This window comes from Ammodytes marinus (genome assembly GCF_949987685.1).
Source record: "Ammodytes marinus genome assembly, chromosome: 12".
Taxonomy (NCBI): Eukaryota; Metazoa; Chordata; class Actinopteri; order Uranoscopiformes; family Ammodytidae; genus Ammodytes; species Ammodytes marinus.
In genome coordinates, this window is record NC_137216.1 from 26,064,602 (window position 1) to 26,082,913 (window position 18,312).

At 39.0% G+C, this 18,312-nt stretch overlaps 1 protein-coding gene across 1 annotated transcript; it reads right to left on the minus strand.

Annotated features, from left to right (window-relative positions):
* Positions 1-5,807: 5,807 nt before the first annotated feature.
* Positions 5,808-13,478, minus strand: LOC307258673 (solute carrier family 22 member 4-like; the record flags this gene model as incomplete). Its single annotated transcript, XM_080038309.1, has 11 exons — positions 5,808-5,910; positions 7,145-7,280; positions 8,249-8,431; positions 8,970-9,184; positions 9,685-9,788; positions 9,873-9,999; positions 10,269-10,440; positions 10,887-11,041; positions 11,429-11,532; positions 12,203-12,376; positions 13,269-13,478. 11 exons carry the CDS (start codon positions 13,476-13,478, stop codon positions 5,808-5,810), a joined length of 1,683 nt encoding a protein of 560 aa, XP_079894435.1.
* Positions 13,479-18,312: the final 4,834 nt, after the last annotated feature.

Consider the following 18,312-nt stretch of genomic DNA (forward strand, 5'->3'; position numbering starts at 1 on the left):
CTAACACTGGCACTTATGCTGCCGGTACTTCACTGTGCCCTCGATGTCGGCGCTAGGTCAGGGGCAGGGAAAATGTATTTCTATTTTTTCAGCCAATTCAAAAATGTGTATATAATATACTATTACCATTCCTAGCTTCTGATTGGGTGGGCACGGCGAAAGCCCGCCTCCAAAATCACTCATCACCTGCTTTTCTGTGGACAACCGTCAATCACGTCCACAGAGCGCAGTCTGTCCTTTGCAAAGGCAGGCGACTTTTTTCCACACGTTAACTTGTTTTTTGGGTTAGTATGCGGTGCGCAAAAGCTCATTCACTTCATACTTTATCCAAACTGACTTACACAACTTTTTGTGTAGCGTATCGATTATTTAAGCCTGTAATCAAGCCTAGTGCTGCTTCCGCCTCTCACAATGCTGCTGCTGGCACATCGGAGGGTCACCGTCTCCCTAGTCTCGCAAAGCCAGACCAAACTACAGCAAGTAGTAGTAGGCTACAGACAGTATCGACAACTTTAGGATCAATCGGAAATAACTATTGATCAGGCGGATTTTTCTTGACTTTCACTCAAATTTGCAGCATTATACTATCCCGTTTTTTCTTCTCTCTCTTTCTCGCTCCCTCCCGATCCTCCGTTTCTCCTCCTTTTCTCCTCTGTCTCTGCTTCTCTTCCTCTCGTCTTTCTCTTCCTCCTCTCGGGCTGTTCGATCAGCAGATGTTAGATCTGTTTTCCATTAAATCAAAACACTGCAGACCTCAGTTTGTTCCTTTTGCTTAGAGACAACAGTAAAAGGGTCATTCTTCAACTTGAGGCAAATTTGGTATTATTTTTAGAAATGTAGTGATATGTTGTAGTTCTCCATCTTGTGTAGAACTAGCCTATTTACTGATAGTGGCTGTGATGAAATTATTTAAATATTATACGATTTTAGCCATCTTGTTCCAACAATCAGAGGAAATCGTCATTTCCATCACACTGCAAAAATGTCCTTTTTATATAAAACTATGAACTGAGCCTGTATTTTCAAAATATCTAAAGTAGTTGTACAACCAGATGTGACCAAATGTTTTAAATTAATTTATTTTCTGGGTTTTAAAGATAATATTTTTCCATTGTAAAGATGAAAATCTGCATAAAGCTATTCCACTTAAGTCTTTCAATCAATTTCTTAGATGGCACAATCATGCTTTTTCTAAATCAGTAGTTTAATTGTATCAATAGCTGAACAATTTCAAAGAATAAATAAAAACATAATGTCATTGTGTTTATTATTTGGGATTTTTTCCTTCAAAATATGTGCTGTGATGGTAATGACTGTGTGATGGAAATGACAGAATGTGATGGAAATGCCTTGTGACAAACAGTAATGTTGAATAATGTGTATATCCGTCAGTCTGCCCCAGGGCAGCTGTGGCTACTCTCGTAGTTTACCACCACAGGTGTGACTGTGTGTGAACGAATTGAACCTGGAACCCTGTAAAGCGCGAGGGTTCACAGAGAAATAAAGCGCTATATAAATCCAATCAATTATTATTATTATTATTATTATTATTATTATTATTATTATTATTATTATTATTATTATTATATGAATGAGCTAATAATGAAGAATGACCCAATAAAAACATAACAACTTCCGTTAAAGTGACTTTCAAAATAAAAGCCTGGATGTTTGGAGGGACACGTTTCTCTGTCTTCAAAAGTATAAAGGATGATCTCAACAACAGTGTTAATACATATATATCTAATATCTGTTGCCAATCAGTGGCGTGCACAGACATTTTGGGGGGCAGGTGCTCATTGCAAAAAAAAGCGCACAATATATTCTATAGAGCTGTTAAGCGGAAGTGGCTTACTTCCGGGACATGGGACCTCTCGGCACGAAAAATTACAACGGTAGTCAAAGGAAAGAAATTTATAATTTTCTGGTCCCAGTCATGAAATGCCTTCGATTACACATATGTTTTGTATAGATTTAGATGGTATTTTTTCGTTCAAAGAATGGAACAATTTAGCGAGTAGAAGCTGGATACGGTCAGGTTTTGTGCAGAGCGCTTTTGTGGACTACAGCTCTTCGCTGCTCTTGACACTTATGATATACGTCACTAGCACCCGCTTAGCTCAGAAACATGGCTGTGTCTTTAATGCACTTTACCGCCTTCTTTCAATGACAAGACAAAAGTCTTCAGCGTGGCGAAAACCACTACACAAGTGGACATGTGGAGAGTTTCAATTTCTCGAGTGGGAAGATTGTTGGCGTTGTCCACGCCAGCCATTAGCATTAGCACTGTCAGTCGAGAAGTGGAGGGAATGTGTTGAGGTGACGTCACAGAGGCGATAAGACTTGTAGTTGTTCTCGTAACATTTTTTCAAAAGCCGTTAGACGAATAATCATACAACATACCGTCAAACTCTTCACATGAAAAATGATCATTTAGACCCATACAAAACATACTGTATATGTAATCCAAGACATTTAATGACTGGGACCAGAAAATAGTAGATTACTTTCCATAGACTCCCATTCATTTTTTTTTCAGCCGAGAGGTTCCATGCCCCGTAATTCCGCCACTTCCGCTTAACAGCTCTATTGATGAATGACCAAATCATTTTAAGGGTACTTGTACAAAATCCCCCCCTGGCCTAATGACTTTTAATACCCGGCCACACATAGAGTGTTTCTCAAAGGAATTTGGGAGACTGTGTTTGGGTCCCTGGACCTTCTAGGGGGGTCAGGGGAAATGCTCCCCCGGAAGAAAAATTTGAACCTTTTAAAGTAAAATTCATCAATCAGGTGCACTTTAAGAAGAAAGCTAAGGCTAAATCACCTGTGTCAATGTGGGCTATTTAGTACTATTTTTTGGAATAATTTGGAGACACAGAATTACCAAAAAGCAGAAAGAAAAAATGTACATGTTTGAAAAAAAAAACAGTCAGTTTCGGATTTTTTAAAATAATCCCTTATTCCGAATTATCTCTTTGAAGTCTTCGTTAGGCCCCTGATCTCCGTACTAATAATATCCTACTAAGGTAAATACAAGATTACTGCAAGTCTGGTAACATAGAAATAACTTGTGGTTGGGACAAAATAATATAATTAGCTTATATAGCTTCATGACTGATTTAGTACCACCAACCCACTTTGCGTATAGTTAAAATAAAATGTGTGGACAGCTTGGACAACTGGTCTTAACTAAGCCTGGTTGTAACTGCTAAGTAGGGCGTAGTTATGACCAGGCTTAAGAATGGGCGTAGTTAAGACCAGGCTTAAGAATGGGCGTAGTTAAGACCAGGCTTAAGAATGGACAGTTAACATGACTCTGGTCTTGACTCTGACCCTTCATCTTCATCTTCCTCCTTGCTGCTGGTGGATGCTTTCATCCAGGAGAGCAGAGAGCTGCTCCCCTGGGCTGCCTGCTTTAGCTCCCTTTCTTTTGCCTTTTTAACCTCTCCTTTCTAGGCATTATACTGCAATTTGTAAATAAAAAGAGACCAACCATATGAAATAAGACTGCTTGGTTACATTACAACCAGGCACAAGGCTACTTTATCTGCAGGCAATTGGGAATTGCCTGTTTGTCATTTAGCAAATAAATTACTGCATGTGTTAATTATATAGCCTAAAGTAAACCTAAACAACACTAAATATTCAGCATACTGATAGATTCACATGCTGTACCAGTGACAAACTCCGCCGACATTAGTTGTGTTCATCGCGTCATATCTATTTTTTTTTTTTGGGCTAGCTTGTTAAGCAGGACAGTCGGCTAATTTATGCTCATAGACAAATAAATGCAAGTTATAGCTTGGCAATTGAGGCTTAGGGGGCAAACAATACACTCTTGACTCCATTCAATGTATGTGTTACCTCGCTGGTGGGGCAGGGCAGGGCAGGCCGGGGAGTAGGTGTGTGTGTGCAGCAGCTGTGAACTGCTGCGGCAACACGCCTCTGTTTGTGTCCACTCTGCGCGTTCACGTTGAAGTGTGTGCGGAGGAGGAGGAAGGGGGGCATTATTGTCAAACGTTTTTAATCGTTGAGCATTTATAGATGATAATGTCGGCATGGGCCACATACACTGTAAAAAAAAAAAAAAAAAAAAAAAAAAAAACGAACTTTCAGATTTTTTTTATTTTTTATTTTTTTCAAAAGGGCACTTGATTGGGCTAGGGGAAAAGGGCAGGTGCTTCAGCACCACTTCAGGTCTACACTTATTAGGCTATCTAGGTAAACGTACAGAAGTGTAAATATTATGTAGACCTACATACTAATTGCTGTGGTAGAAGTACTATATAAGGTAGCATGTCATTTTGATATTGAATTAAACTAAATACAAGTAAGTCAAACTAGTACTTGAAGAAATGTAACCTATGTTGTAACTTCTACCACTGAATGTCTGCATCATCTTTCCTGGTTATCCATCCAACATGTTGTTAAGACATTTCACCCTGAACCACAGGGTTCAACCTCATGGTGGCATGACATGCAAGATTTTATTTTTTATTTTATGTATGCTGAGTAAAGATGATAGCCTAGCAGTTGCAGCTTCGATTGGCCATTGTCAAAGAATAGTTTGATACTTGATTCTAATTAATTGCTTGATTTTAACTTCAATGCATCAATCTATAGGCATAACAGCATTTCATTTTCATAGTGCAATCTTGGGCTATATAATGAGAAAAACATTCCAACCCAACTCTCTTTGCATTGTTTATGAATTAGTTAGAAAAATAGCTTAGAAACAGATTAGACAAATAATTACTATGAGGTAACTCTATTCTTAGTTTTCTTTTATTCACATTATATACGTATTTACATTGATATTTTCCAACAACATGTTTAGTTTTCTGTACACATATACTTTAATATGTTAAAATATGCTTTGATTTTTTTTTCTTTGCTTTCATTTTGTTTGATGTCCTTAAACTCCACTGCTTCACGTTTAGACTTTTCGTAAAAACCTTTTCTATAGCCTACTATCTATCTATGGTAAAAACGTATCGACAATTTTCCATATGCTTTGAAAGTTTAATTGCCTCTGTTCCGGTGACACCCTTTGCAGCTTCGGCGGGGCCATGGGCGGGGCCACGGCGCACAGACCACGCCCCTTTCCAGTTCAATTCCACTGAGGCGTTCACGTGCCTTCAGAAACTGCAAATGCGACGTTTAGATCAGATTGATGCTCAAATAAAAAATATAAAAGCTAAATGAAAACACCTGAAAAAAAACAATAAGGCCATTCACGACAAATTAAGTTAGAATAATAAATACAATGTATAACTATAACAGTAAATATTATTTAAAGAGATTAGTATGTCAGTTAATAGTTAAGACTGTTAAACAATAACTATAGAGGTTTTGAATGAGTTGAATCTTGAATTATTAATTTATTCATCGCAATAAATAAGTACACAAGTATAGGTTTGACTTCCTCTTACTGGCAGAAACCTAAAAATACATTATTTTATATACACAACTTACAATTCAAGTTTAAATGACCAGTTCGGACTCTTGAATGTCAACACAATGCTGCTGGGGAAAAAAAAATCTTCCTGTACAGACTTCACATGCAAGTACAAAATTCACATTAACATTCATTTCATGTTCCTGCTTTACAGAAATACACTGAACCGTTATTATTATTCATAAAGTGTCAGTGAATGCATCATCAGAGGATCTGCAGGTCCTCTCCTTCACATGCTGAGTAAAAAAAGTTATTATAAAAAATTACGTAGTTTTGGAGTGTTTCAGGCAGTGTTTTTGTCGTCCCTAGTTCTGTTTTTTCATTCCTTAGTGTCAGGTCTGGAGACTTATAGACGAGTTGTGCAGAGCACTTGAGGTGCAGTCATTTGTTCTTTTGCTAATTTCCCATCATCCTTTTGGGGCGGCGTGGAGGCCCATGGCAACCTGAACCTGGAAGAAGAGGAGAGGCTGCATTATTCAAGCTGCAGTTTAAAAAAAATTATTAAATCTCATAATCAAGCGATTTTACATGGTAGATATCTTGCTCTACATTGCTGTAATACTGTAAATGTGTAATTGAAGTTGTTATATTTTCCCATCTTACATATTTCAAACATAGTATGTTTATTTTTTCTTCGTAACTTTTTGGTTTGGTTTGGTTCATGGCTAGCTGTCTATTATGTGTTCTTTCTCTCTATTTTAAAGTATTTTTTTTCTCTCCAGTGAGTTGGATTTTCCCTATATTGGCAGGCCGCTGCTCTTTCAAAATAGATAGGCACGGTCACGGACAGTCATTAATTACGTCTTTGGGCCTTTAGAGTGAGTACAGACTCTACCACTGACCGCCACCTCAAATTGGCCACAATTAGCACACTGACCGATCCAGCCATATACTAGGTTTTGACCATGTCGTCTGTGGTATAGGTCTGTGCTGTAAGCAACCGCGATCAAACTGCCTCGCTGGCAAAGTATGAACATTTAACACAGAACAGCTTGTTAGGCAGACCTGTGTTTGAATAGTTGTGTCAGAGAAAGAAAGATTTGTAGTTCTTTGATCAATTTCTCCCATACCAAACGAGCACGTCACCATTCAAAACATTGCTTCTTTGGTATAGTAGAAGAGAATGTCTGGTGTTCTTGTGTTGGCCATGCTACAAACGCGCGGTGGCTATCCCCTGCAGTGTGCCAGCAGTAGATCCGCATGTGATCAAGACTCTGAAGTGACTCTATGTGATAAAATCAGACTCAACCTTACCTGCCCAATGGACAAACAGCATAACCCTGTGTCATGTGACTGTATCACATTTTGTATTGATCAAACATTTATATTTTTTGATAAGGATAACTATAAGTAATGAATCATGGGATAGAGATAAGAGTTATATCAATTTAAGTATAGCTTTTAATCAATAAGGAAGCTGAATTATTTATTATTGATGAATGACTTCAGGCAATATTAAATATGTTTTTCTTCTTCTCACCCCTTTTCGAACCAAGTGTTGGTTGGTGACAGTTTCATGTGCTTTTTATTGTAAACCAAGTTGTTTGTAAATATTACTTTTTTATGTCTGTCCACTTGTTTGATTTTAAATACATATCTACAAGAGAAATACATTTTCTCTTTTATTTTTCTTGTATTCGGATAGAATACATGTCCATTCCATTCCACTGTGCACATACTGACCGCTGTATGGAAGGCATCTGCTGGATGGTGTCGGGCAGCGGCCGCTTGAAGGTCTCAGGCAGGAAGACGCAGAGCACAACGCTGAGCAGTGACAGAGAGCCCACTACGATCCACGGCAGGAACTGATTGAAAACAGCTAGAGACAAAACCACAGCGAACCAGTGAGTTTGTCCAATACTTTCGAGATTTATCCTGCACAGAGGATTATTTATTTCAGACATGGTATCTCAAAACTTCACCAGATGAAACAAAGACTATCTATAGATAGTGTTTTATTTTACTAAAGACACATAAGAGGGGGTGAGGGCTTTTGTGTTTCTTGTAATTTAGGTAAGCTAAAACTTTAGAAAACCAAAACTGAATGCATCACATGAGCAGCCTCACAGCTACAACTACAGCTGGTATTTGTCCATCTGCAGACCAATAAAGTCATCAAAGGTAGAATTAAATAGTAGATTAAAGAGATCCTATTATACTACTTTTCTGGTCATAATTTCTTGTTAAAAACTGCTATAGAGCAACCTGACACGAATCACATCACAAAAAACTATGTAGATTTTCGGGACACTTCCTCTTACCCTAGCGAGCACAGCAGTCTCTCTCTACACACTGCTTTGAGCTTCTCCGCCCCTCCCCCCCTGCTGCAAACCCCACTCCGTTGTGATTGGTTACCTTCCTTCCAGCAGCGGGAGATTTTCAGGAAGGTGGGGGCATGCAGCCGGAGCTTGCCTGAGCAGCATTACCATACATGGAAACATGACAGAAACTACCCGAGCGTGACAGAAACTACCCGGAAATTTGAACAAGTTACTTCTCGACCGGCTGCCATAGTGTTTAGTGCTCTGCATAGCCACCCCAGACGGTCAGCAGGGAATACGTCGAAATGCATGTACGTAATTATTTGATACTCTAGTATGGTTAAACATGACTATAAATCATTATAACAACGTTTATAGGTCATAAAAGTCAAAAAGTATTTTAGGTTCTCTTTAAGAATGGGTTCAAACAAATCCTACTGAAGTCTTAAATGTATTATTTAAATGGCTGAAGCTTTTTAAATATATAAATGAACACTATCCACAGTATATCATATGAAAGTCTCACCCATATGCAGCAGGTAAGGGGAAACAGCAGACCCCACTCTGGAGAACATGGCACAGGTGGACATGGCTGTGTTCCTGATGACTGTGGGAGACAGCTCACCGGTAAACATGTACAACACCCCAGTGCCGGCCAGGACGCCAAATTTACCCAGAAGCACCAGGGACATGGTGACCCCTGGATGACCTGCAAGGAGAGAAGGGTGTAAGTTTGTGGAACCTAAGAATTCATCGTTTAAAAAAATATGAATTTCAAAAAGGAAATCTGCAACTATCATGTGGTAGGATGTCCTCGAGGAAGAGGGGCAGACTAGTTACCATGAGGTCGCTGGTATTACATCTACGCTGCCCATCATCCTTACCATTGTGTCCTTGAGCAAGGCACTTAACCCCCAAACTGCTCCAGGGGCACTGTACTATGGCTGACCCTGCGCTCTGAACCCCTCCAAAGTAGAGTAACTTGATAGGGAATATGCGAAAAGACGAATTTCAATGTGCCTCGTGTAAATTGACTAATAAAGTTAACTTAACTTATTGTAAGCTGTTACTGAGTTAATAAGTGGGCTGTGGCTTAGTGAAAAATCATGCTGGAAATGGTCAATTGTTTAGTTTTTTAAATCAAGATGACTAATTATATTCACAAAGAAAGAAAGGAAGGAAGGAGGGAAGGAGGGAGGGAAGAAAAAGGTGGAGGAGGAGAGCTGGCTTGTGCTGGTCATACTCACTGTGCAGAGTGATCTGGATGAGCAGCATTGCTATCGCCCCTAGCAGCGTGTAGCAGATAAAGGACATGCGGCGAGGAAGACTACGTGCCGCCAGCCAGCTGGCAATGTACGCTGGGAGCTCCACAAACGTGCCCAGGAAGTAGTTTAGGAAGGGACTGCCATAGAGACTAGACATGTTGAATGATAGTCCAAAGTAACTGACACTCAGGGAAAACCTGCAAACAAAAAAATAGGACAAGACTTGAAATACAAAGTCCTGTTTGAATAGTGTTGGTGTTAGGATGTTGATGTAAGATTTCAGCAACATTGTGAGTTGGATGGAGCAAAGAACATAATGGTGAACAATGTATGGTTTGTCCTGATGGCGGTGCTGCAGGAAAGGTGTTGGGGTCAATACAATCATTATCTATTATTTATTATGCTTTGGGGTCAATGAATGTCTATAGGAAATGTTATACAAATACAAATCAAATCAAAATCAAATCAGTTTTATTTGTATAGCCCAAAATCACAAATACATTTGTCTCAGTGGGCTTTACATTTCATACAATATGATACAATATGACACCCTGCCCTTACACCCTTAGCTCGGCTGAGAAAAAACTCCCAGTAAAAACCCTTTACCGGGAATAAAAATAGCTATATAGCGTGGACAAAACAGAAATGTTCCTGGATGCTAGATACATTATTATATTTGCAAGGTGCTTTATCTCACCAGATGAGCCACAGCATAAGAGTGATATTTCGAATGTTTGAGGTCCTCAGCAGGTCCAGGAAGCTGAGGGACCTCTCAGCCTTCTCAAGGGGTGGTTTCTCAACCTGTGGAGACAAGGACACTAGTCAGGAACGATGCCCATCGTATTGTGGTGTGTTGAACAAGGCTGAGGCTAAAGAGGTTCTTACGTTGGCTGAGAGGAAGATGACATGTGGAGCTTCCACTCTGTTCTCCAGAGCGGCCGACCTTATCAGGAATTCTGCTTCCTGCAAACGGCCACGAGACACCAGCCAGCGGGGAGACTCTGGAATCAGCCTGGTGGGTCGGACAGACACACAATGAAATGTATCTTCTAAAATGTATCAGTTAAAAAAAAACGTTCTGGTCACTTATTGTGGATTATTGTTGTGAAAGGCTGATACTAACATATGTTCACTGGCAGTGGGAGGAATTATGAAATATTTCATTCTATCTTTCCTGTCATAAACATTTCAACTGATAATAAATTATCATTATTATTCATTGTGTAGATATAAAATTTAAAGTTGCAGATATATCTTGATAGTGTAGTCAATTAATCTTACCACCACAAGGGCATACAGGCCATCCCCGGCACCGCCATGATCAGTGACAGGTGTCTCCAGTTGGTGACCAGGTAGGCAGTGCCCGGCAGCAGCATCATACCAATGGTGTAGAACCAAGGCAGGCAGAGGCTGGAGAAGAGAACCCTGGTGGAACCAACCAGGACCTCAGAACCTGTGCAGGAAAAAAGTTGTTTAAAAAAAAATCAGGGAATGGCAATAAGTGCCCCAATGGACCGTTTAATGGTGCTGTTTCTATTGCCAGATTATTCAAAATATAATAAAAATACTGATGACTTGTTGATAGGTTTAATGCTCTCTTGATTGTTGGGCATTTCTCAACAGTTTTCTTTGTCCTGTCAAGACAAAACATTTTCTTCTTTTCATTTTTGTTGTAAAGATTTATTTTAAGGGGTTGAAGGGGTCTTTGTATGAATACTAAGCTGACATAAGAAAATAGAATTTCAAATATGCCCTCACAGGTATGGACTTGGTCTTATTCGGTCCTAAAGTAAGACTACATCGAGATCCACAACAAAACAACACCACTGCCTGTATAGAGTGGATAGGATGATACAAGTCAGCGTGGTTACAGCATTATGAAGACGAAAGACCCCATACCCAGCACAAACACGATTATGTAGCTGGCGATCTGTCCCACGCCCATCAAGAAGAAAAGGACAGTGAAGATGGACCATGACGGAGCGAAGGCCAGAGCCCCGCTAGAGATGCTGAGCAGGGCCGTGGCAATGAACAGAACGGGCTTCCTGCCAAACCTGAAGGACACATTCAACAGACACTTCAGCAACAAACATGGTCGCTGTTAAAGGTGCTACGAGGAACTTTTAAGTATTTCTGAAACAGTCTTATTTTTCCTCTGATGATCATCCAATACATGTAATGGTAAACGAAACCATCAGTGCAAAGAATACTATTTTTAAATAGTTTTTCTTTATGCCTTTGTTATGGTACGCTCACTAAGAAACAACAACTGGCGTGGTAAAAACACTACCGCTTTTGTCCAAAGGGGGTGCAAGAATGTATACAAACTTAAAGGTCTTTCGGAGCACCTTTAAGATATTAATATAATGTCAAAGAAGCAAGATGCTGAAGTACGAAGATATTGTTGGAATCTGACAGTTAGAACCTAAACTGAAAAGTACCGGTCAGATAGTTGTCCAGAAACTAAGCATCCGCACAATCCTCCCAGGAAGTAGACGAGGGAGGTAAGAGGCTGTTTCCACTGGTCGTCACATACCAAGTTAAACTGGAAGACAACGGACATAACAATATAAAACTGTAACAAAACATATAAGGCAAACTTGGGTATGCAACATGGAATGATACATTGAAAATTAAACAGATATAGAACATTTGACTGGAAACCACCAATAAGAGTCTTTTGAGTCCTTTGACCACCTGACCTGTGCTTGCTTTTTCAGTTACTACTGAAACAATTCCTTAGTCAGTTTGTTCTGAGTGTGTGTTCCAAACAGAAACTACATTCATTTTCCCCATTAGAAGCTACCTTTCTAACTTTCTCAGAATTCTGAAAAATTCTTGGGGAAGGCTCTTATTTGCAATGTCTTCTAAACCATGGTTTCGCCCCTGCCTCTGAGCCTAGTCCACCACCGGCATGGAGCCCAGTTCTCTTGTCTATCACTCCTCTAAGCCTGGTATTCTAGTGTTTAACTTAGATTCTGCTCCTTCAGTGTCCATATTCTTAGAATTCGCCCTCAAGTGTCCTGCTGCTCTGAGCACATTCCTGCAGAAAGAATCCAGTGATTTCCAGTTTAGCACCTTAATGCAGTCACTCATTGTCGGGGGTCACAGCCCATCAGTGTTTCACTAACAGAAGCTGTTCTGACCAGACTGGATCCTGATAACATGCTAGTGTTTTCACATTAATGTACAGTGAAAGGGGTGGAGCTTAATACCTCACTGACTACAGTAGACTGGTAGTACTCAGTACCGTAGATCCATCCATCTTTGCAGCTCTCTTGCCTCAGGCTGGAGAGGAGGACATCTGGACTGGATCCAAACACAGACAGGTTCTGCACCAGGTCCAGCTCATACCGGCTACAACTGCTCCTCTCGGGCAGCCCTGCCACCTGCTGAACCAGGAAATGATATAATCCTTATTTTCAATTTGTGATGTAACAACAGTGTAAGAGGGGGGGGGGGGGGGGGTCAACCAGTTCATCACATCTGACCAGTTCTAACCTGCATAAGGATCACAACTCATCGTAAGGGTTTGTTATCAAATTCTCTTTCTTATAGCTCGATTTTTGGTCTCCACTTTATCCTCAAGGAAATATCTGGTCTTTTAGCTGCTAAATGCTTGAATATTTTTGCTGCTAATTGTGTCTGTGATGGGTGTTTTTTTCCCAGTCTACTTTTAGAATGTTCCTCATTGACTCCTGTGTTGTGACACATCGTCTTTCTGAATGATTGTTGAGGGAAAACACTGGAGTCCTGAACTGACTGAAAGCCAAAGGACGCTAAACTACTTCCACTGTTTTCAATATGAGAGCACTGATAAACACTTTATATGTCGATCAAACTAAAACAGTCGGATAAGTTAGTTGAGAGACATTAATAAACATCATTTTGGTTTGGGAAAAGGCAAGTTAGTAGTTGTATTATAACAATGAGACTTAAGGTCACCTAACCTGATGAAATTAATCACATTTATCCCAAAACCTGATCGCTCCCTAAACTTTACCAAGTCCTACATGTGCCAAAACTTAACCTCATCTTAACCGGAGCATTGTCACATCATAAAACTGATTCTCCAACAGTGATTTGTGATTCTAATCTCTAACCCAAAGATTTTGAATGAGTTTAAATTCAACTACTAAATAAAGACAGATGACGGAATGAAATTCATGATGTCATAATTATTTTTTACAAATAAATTAGTCACAATCATTCAGTTCAAACAGGCCTGGGTTCCAGTTCTGGCTGGTTCTGACCATAGGTAGATATATAAAAGGTTCTGACCTGTACTGGGATGCTAGCCTGGATCCAGTCCTGGCTTAGGTTGCTGTTGGCGGGGATGTGGCAGTGATGTGGGGGCACAGCCAGCAGGAAGATGACCGACAGCAGGTTGTATCCACAGGGGAAGGCGGTCAGACAGAGCAGGAAGAAAACTCTCCTCTGGAACGGGCCCCAGGTGCCCAGGAACGAAACAGACTCCTCGTAATCCTCCATTATACACTGGACTCCACTTACACTATATTATTGTCTACTGTTTTATTTGGTTGTTTAAGAAACTTCACACCTATACTATCAACCCTTCAATTTAGTATAGGTGCTACTATAACAACTGAATGATATGATAATTACATTGAATATGAATGCACAAAGAAAGCCTATCTTTTTACTAAGAATACATTTTAGAAAAAGTACCTTTCTGCCACTGTATAATTATTCCAATAGTTGTCAAAGCAACCAATAAATAGGCAATATTACTACAATATCTACGAGTACCATCAATTACTGCAAGTGCAATAACTACAATTACAATTTCCCCACCTCTATGTTTTACAACAGGTACAAATATTTGTGTCGCTCTGAATATAAAAACTGTTAATACTCCTGTTGCAGCAGTGGCAGCATCTCTCTGAAGATCCCGGCAGTGTCTCAACTCCTTTATTCCAAAAAAAAGATACGGTAACTCCTCCTCCTCTCCTCCTTCTCTCTCTCATTTTGCAACTACTTGTCGCAATCTTTCACGATGGGGAACAAACACCTGGTCTCACAAATAAGACATGAAGAGTACAGAGCAGAAAAAAAAATGGTGTCCCTTACCTTAGTTAAAGTTCAATGGGTTGATGTGATGAACTAAAAAATAAAAAATAAATAAAGAATAATGTCGTAGAGTTTGATTAAAGGTGCTCCGAGGAACTTTAAGTTTGTTTTAATTCTTGCACCCCATTTGGACAAAAGCGTCCAAAGGGGGAGTTTTTACTACGCCAGCTGTTGTTCCTGGGTGAGCGTACCCATGACAAAGGCATTAAGAAAAAACACATAAAAATAGCATTCTTTGCACTGATGGTCTCGTTGCATGTTACATGTCATTTATGATCATCAGAGGAAAAATTAGACTGTTTCAGAAATATGATGGCAATTAATCATGTAACTACGTGCATTCAGATTTTCATCATATATTCAGTTCTAAATGTTTGTGTGACTAAAGACGTTTAGGGAAGGATAAAGTGATTGGAGGTGTTGTTTAAAAATGCAATTAACAGCTGTTTGTTTGTTGGGTGTGGATTACAAGTAATAATAAGGAACTGTTTATTGGGGTAATAGGACAGCTGCTAGTCGTAATGGATTAGGGAAACACTTTGTAAGTGGTTAACGACAACACCTGAATTAAAATAGTCCTAATATAGTACTAAAAACTGTGTTAAAGGCACTCATTTCCTCGATGGTGTTGGAAGCTTTATGTTTTACAGGTCGTTCAAAATTTTCATTTTAATCTTGTGCGCAGTAGATATAACATATCATTTCACCATGCGTCGAAGCCTCCAAGATACTGTCAATCATTGCCGACATTCTGAAGAGTTGAAAACAAGTTATTCATGCTAATATTTGATGAGATTCTGACAATTATGATTTTATTACATAACACTGCTGTACTCTGCCCGTGTGTGAGGTATTGCCATGATGCAAGTTGGACAACACCGCACTGACAATGCTTCATCACCTTTTAACTGGTCAGATCTAGTATTGGTACAGAGCAGCAGAAACACCGAGGGTACAGTCAATTATCAAACCGGTTAAATGCTTTGTTCAGTCTGGTCCAGTTCTGTCCTGTCACAGTGTTACCTCTGTCAGTGGAAGTAACACTGTGTGCAAGTCAGACTAATATTGTTTTTCTTTCTCCTGAGATGATCTTAAAGGCAGTTACATTGACGGGAGATTTGTTTACATTTGAAGAGCCTGCTGTTTGTTTACAAAAAAAAAATCTACATAAAATTCTTAGTGATGGATAATTCTATCATCATAAATCAAAACTAAATTATTTTGAGGAACCTGGAACATAACTGAAGAATAGAATATGTTTGTAAACAAAACAATTGGCCCTGCTGCTGTAAACAAAGACAGTAAAACAGTAACTTTTCAGGAAGCTTTATAACTTCAAACAATGTTCCAGGGATCCCATTTCCCTGTGAGGAAAGTTTGTTCATTCAGTTATGAGAATACACCTTAGAAAATGTTCACCTCTCTGACATACCCAAAGCTACATAGTGCAACTTTGGTGCATGCAAATATTTTTGTTGGTATAAATGGCAGAATAAAAAAGAACTAACTTTTATTGGAGGTTGCAGCTTACATAACCGTTCAATCTGATGTTGTATGTTCTGTAATAGGATATCAAGATATACTTTGTTACGAGCACAGATTATGTCTGGTGACGAGAGAGGGGGAGGAGGAAGAGAAAGAGCAGTTTCCCATCAGGGCTTCAATTGGTCTCCTTTCAAGGCCGTGTCTGCAACATGTATTTTACCGGCTCAGTTTGGTTTGAGTAAAAAGTTACTGTGTTGATCGTAAGTATGTCAAGATGTACACAGAGAGAAATAAATGACTTACTGTCCGAATGTTAAGATGCTGTTTCAATTTAAGCAGCTTCTCTTCATAAAGACCTTTCACACGTTTCCTGTGCACAGTATATATCGTTTGGGTAAACCACCTATTATAAAAACTGATTACTGTTACAAGTCCTAACTTTCTAGCAGCCAGATGCTTAATGACTGGACTGAGGGACGGATGACCACTAACTTTTACTAATGTCATTGGGGCAACTAGCCGAATAGCTTGCTAAGATAAATGATAAAAATCCTGCCATTACTAAGAATATGATAAAATTATGGATAATTGAAATTACAAACAGAAAAAAGTTATAATTTTTTTTTTTTTTTAAGATAAAAAATAAAATCATATGGACATGACGCATTTGGAAACAAGTAAAACCTTAGGGCTCAGGTTTCAATAGAACCAATATTTGGTTCGACAACTGCTAACCAGGAAAGACACACAGCTTTTTACCACACACTGGCGTGGTGTGTGTGGTCAAAAACTATTTGTCTTTCCAGGTGGCAACTGTGGAAACAAAGATTGGTTCCTATTTATCCCTGAGCCCTAATTGGCTCTAGTGTAATTGATGAGTCAACAGGTGCCTTGGTGTTAATGTGTGTTAAATGTCGTCTAGTAGCAGTTATATGAGCATTATTATGGTAACTTATTCAACTTTTTCTTGGAGTAAACAAGACTAGGAATGGTAACTTTAAAGAATATTTGGGACTCGTTGAGGTTTTATGAACCTTGTGATCAAACAAAAAATATGTAATAATAAGTTATTTAACGCATTCTTGTTGGTCACTCAACTCAAGAAATGGTGAAGAATCATGAAGTTAACAAGAGTAAAAATCCGACAAGGCAACTTACAATACTCAACAATATTTTCAATATTCGAAAAGGCACTGAGGTCAAGACGTCAGAGCTGTGTAATAAAGAATGCAGGACTGTAAGATGTTCAGCTGTTATTTTTTTTTAATGAAAACAAATAAATCAAAGTTACAGAAATAAAATGATAAGGAGAGAAATGTTACATCATAATTCTCAACCTGACAAGTTTGCATTTGCATCTTTGCATCATAATCATCATCATAAAAAACAAGCTCAGAGAATAAATACTGTACATGAAGAAGTAGACACTTTTTAACACGTCCGAGGAAGACTTATTTTTTCTGTTTTGAGCTGAAATCTAAAGGGAATATCTGTTTTTTTCCTCAAGATCATCTCAATGGTGAACAAGGATTGATTCTTAAATTATTTTTCTTCCTTTCTCTTAAACATTTTTTTTTTCTTAAAAACTATGTCTCGCAGTTAAATCAAATGAACAGGATGTGTTAAAAAACAACTATACTGCCTGCCTCAGAGTTGGAGTTGTGCAGATAAGTTTGGGTGAACTGCTCCTTTAAACATCTTTAAATTACTAACTGTTTGCGTGTCCAATGGAAAAAATTTGCTTTTATTTTGAAAGCGAGGTGAATAAATAACATGGTAGAGGTTCAATCCAAGTGACGACCTAACAAACACGCACGCACACGCACGCGCACGCGCACACACACACACACGTTCACACATGCACACAATCTCAGTTTTCGACAGACGAACATTGCAACAGTAGGAACAAAAATGTAAGTGTGTATCACGTCAACTAAAACAACGGTTCAGTTTAAAAAGTGCATCGCTTGTTTTGTTTCATTCCAGTATTGCAACTCAACCTCAGTATCAATACTTAACACACTCTCAGTCAGGCCTCAGTATTGCTGAAAGGGAAGCGGAGGGAGCCAATAGAAAAGCAGCAGCTGGTCTGTACATTATTGCATCATGATGACATCATCGGACAGAGGAGGAAGCTGCCGTCAAAACATCCTTAGTGGAGATTATTCAGCATTTGACACAACTGTATTTTTTTTTTACACTTGCATGTAGATGAGAATAGACCAAATACTGCATAGATAAACACGTACACATGTAGTTCTGAAACTTTTTTTGTTCATTATTGGAAGACGGAGTTGCTTCAAGTTATTCAGGAGGAGGCAGGAAGACAGACACACAAATACTGACCATTTGAAACCATAGAAAAATCACTGCCACTATAAAAGTGACCTTCATTATCGAGATTGAGGAAATCAGCCAATTGGATTGCTTGTATTATATTTCAGATATTTTGTGATCCAGTTCCTGTATAGCATCAAAGTCTGGTCCACACAGTTATTTTTTTTCAAGACCCAGGTTTCATTTTTAAACATGTTAAAGGTGAAGTAAGCGGTTTATTTATGTTAATATAAGTGTAAAATCGCTCTTTATTCATACAGTGATCACTTACATGATGTGCGCGTTTCATAAAGCCGATCTCTCAGTCAGCTGCTTTGCATGTAATCGGCAAATAAACTTATTGTAGTATCCCGACATTTTTATCCAATCAGAAGAGAGAACGCTACAAACCGACACTCGTCTCACTCATATA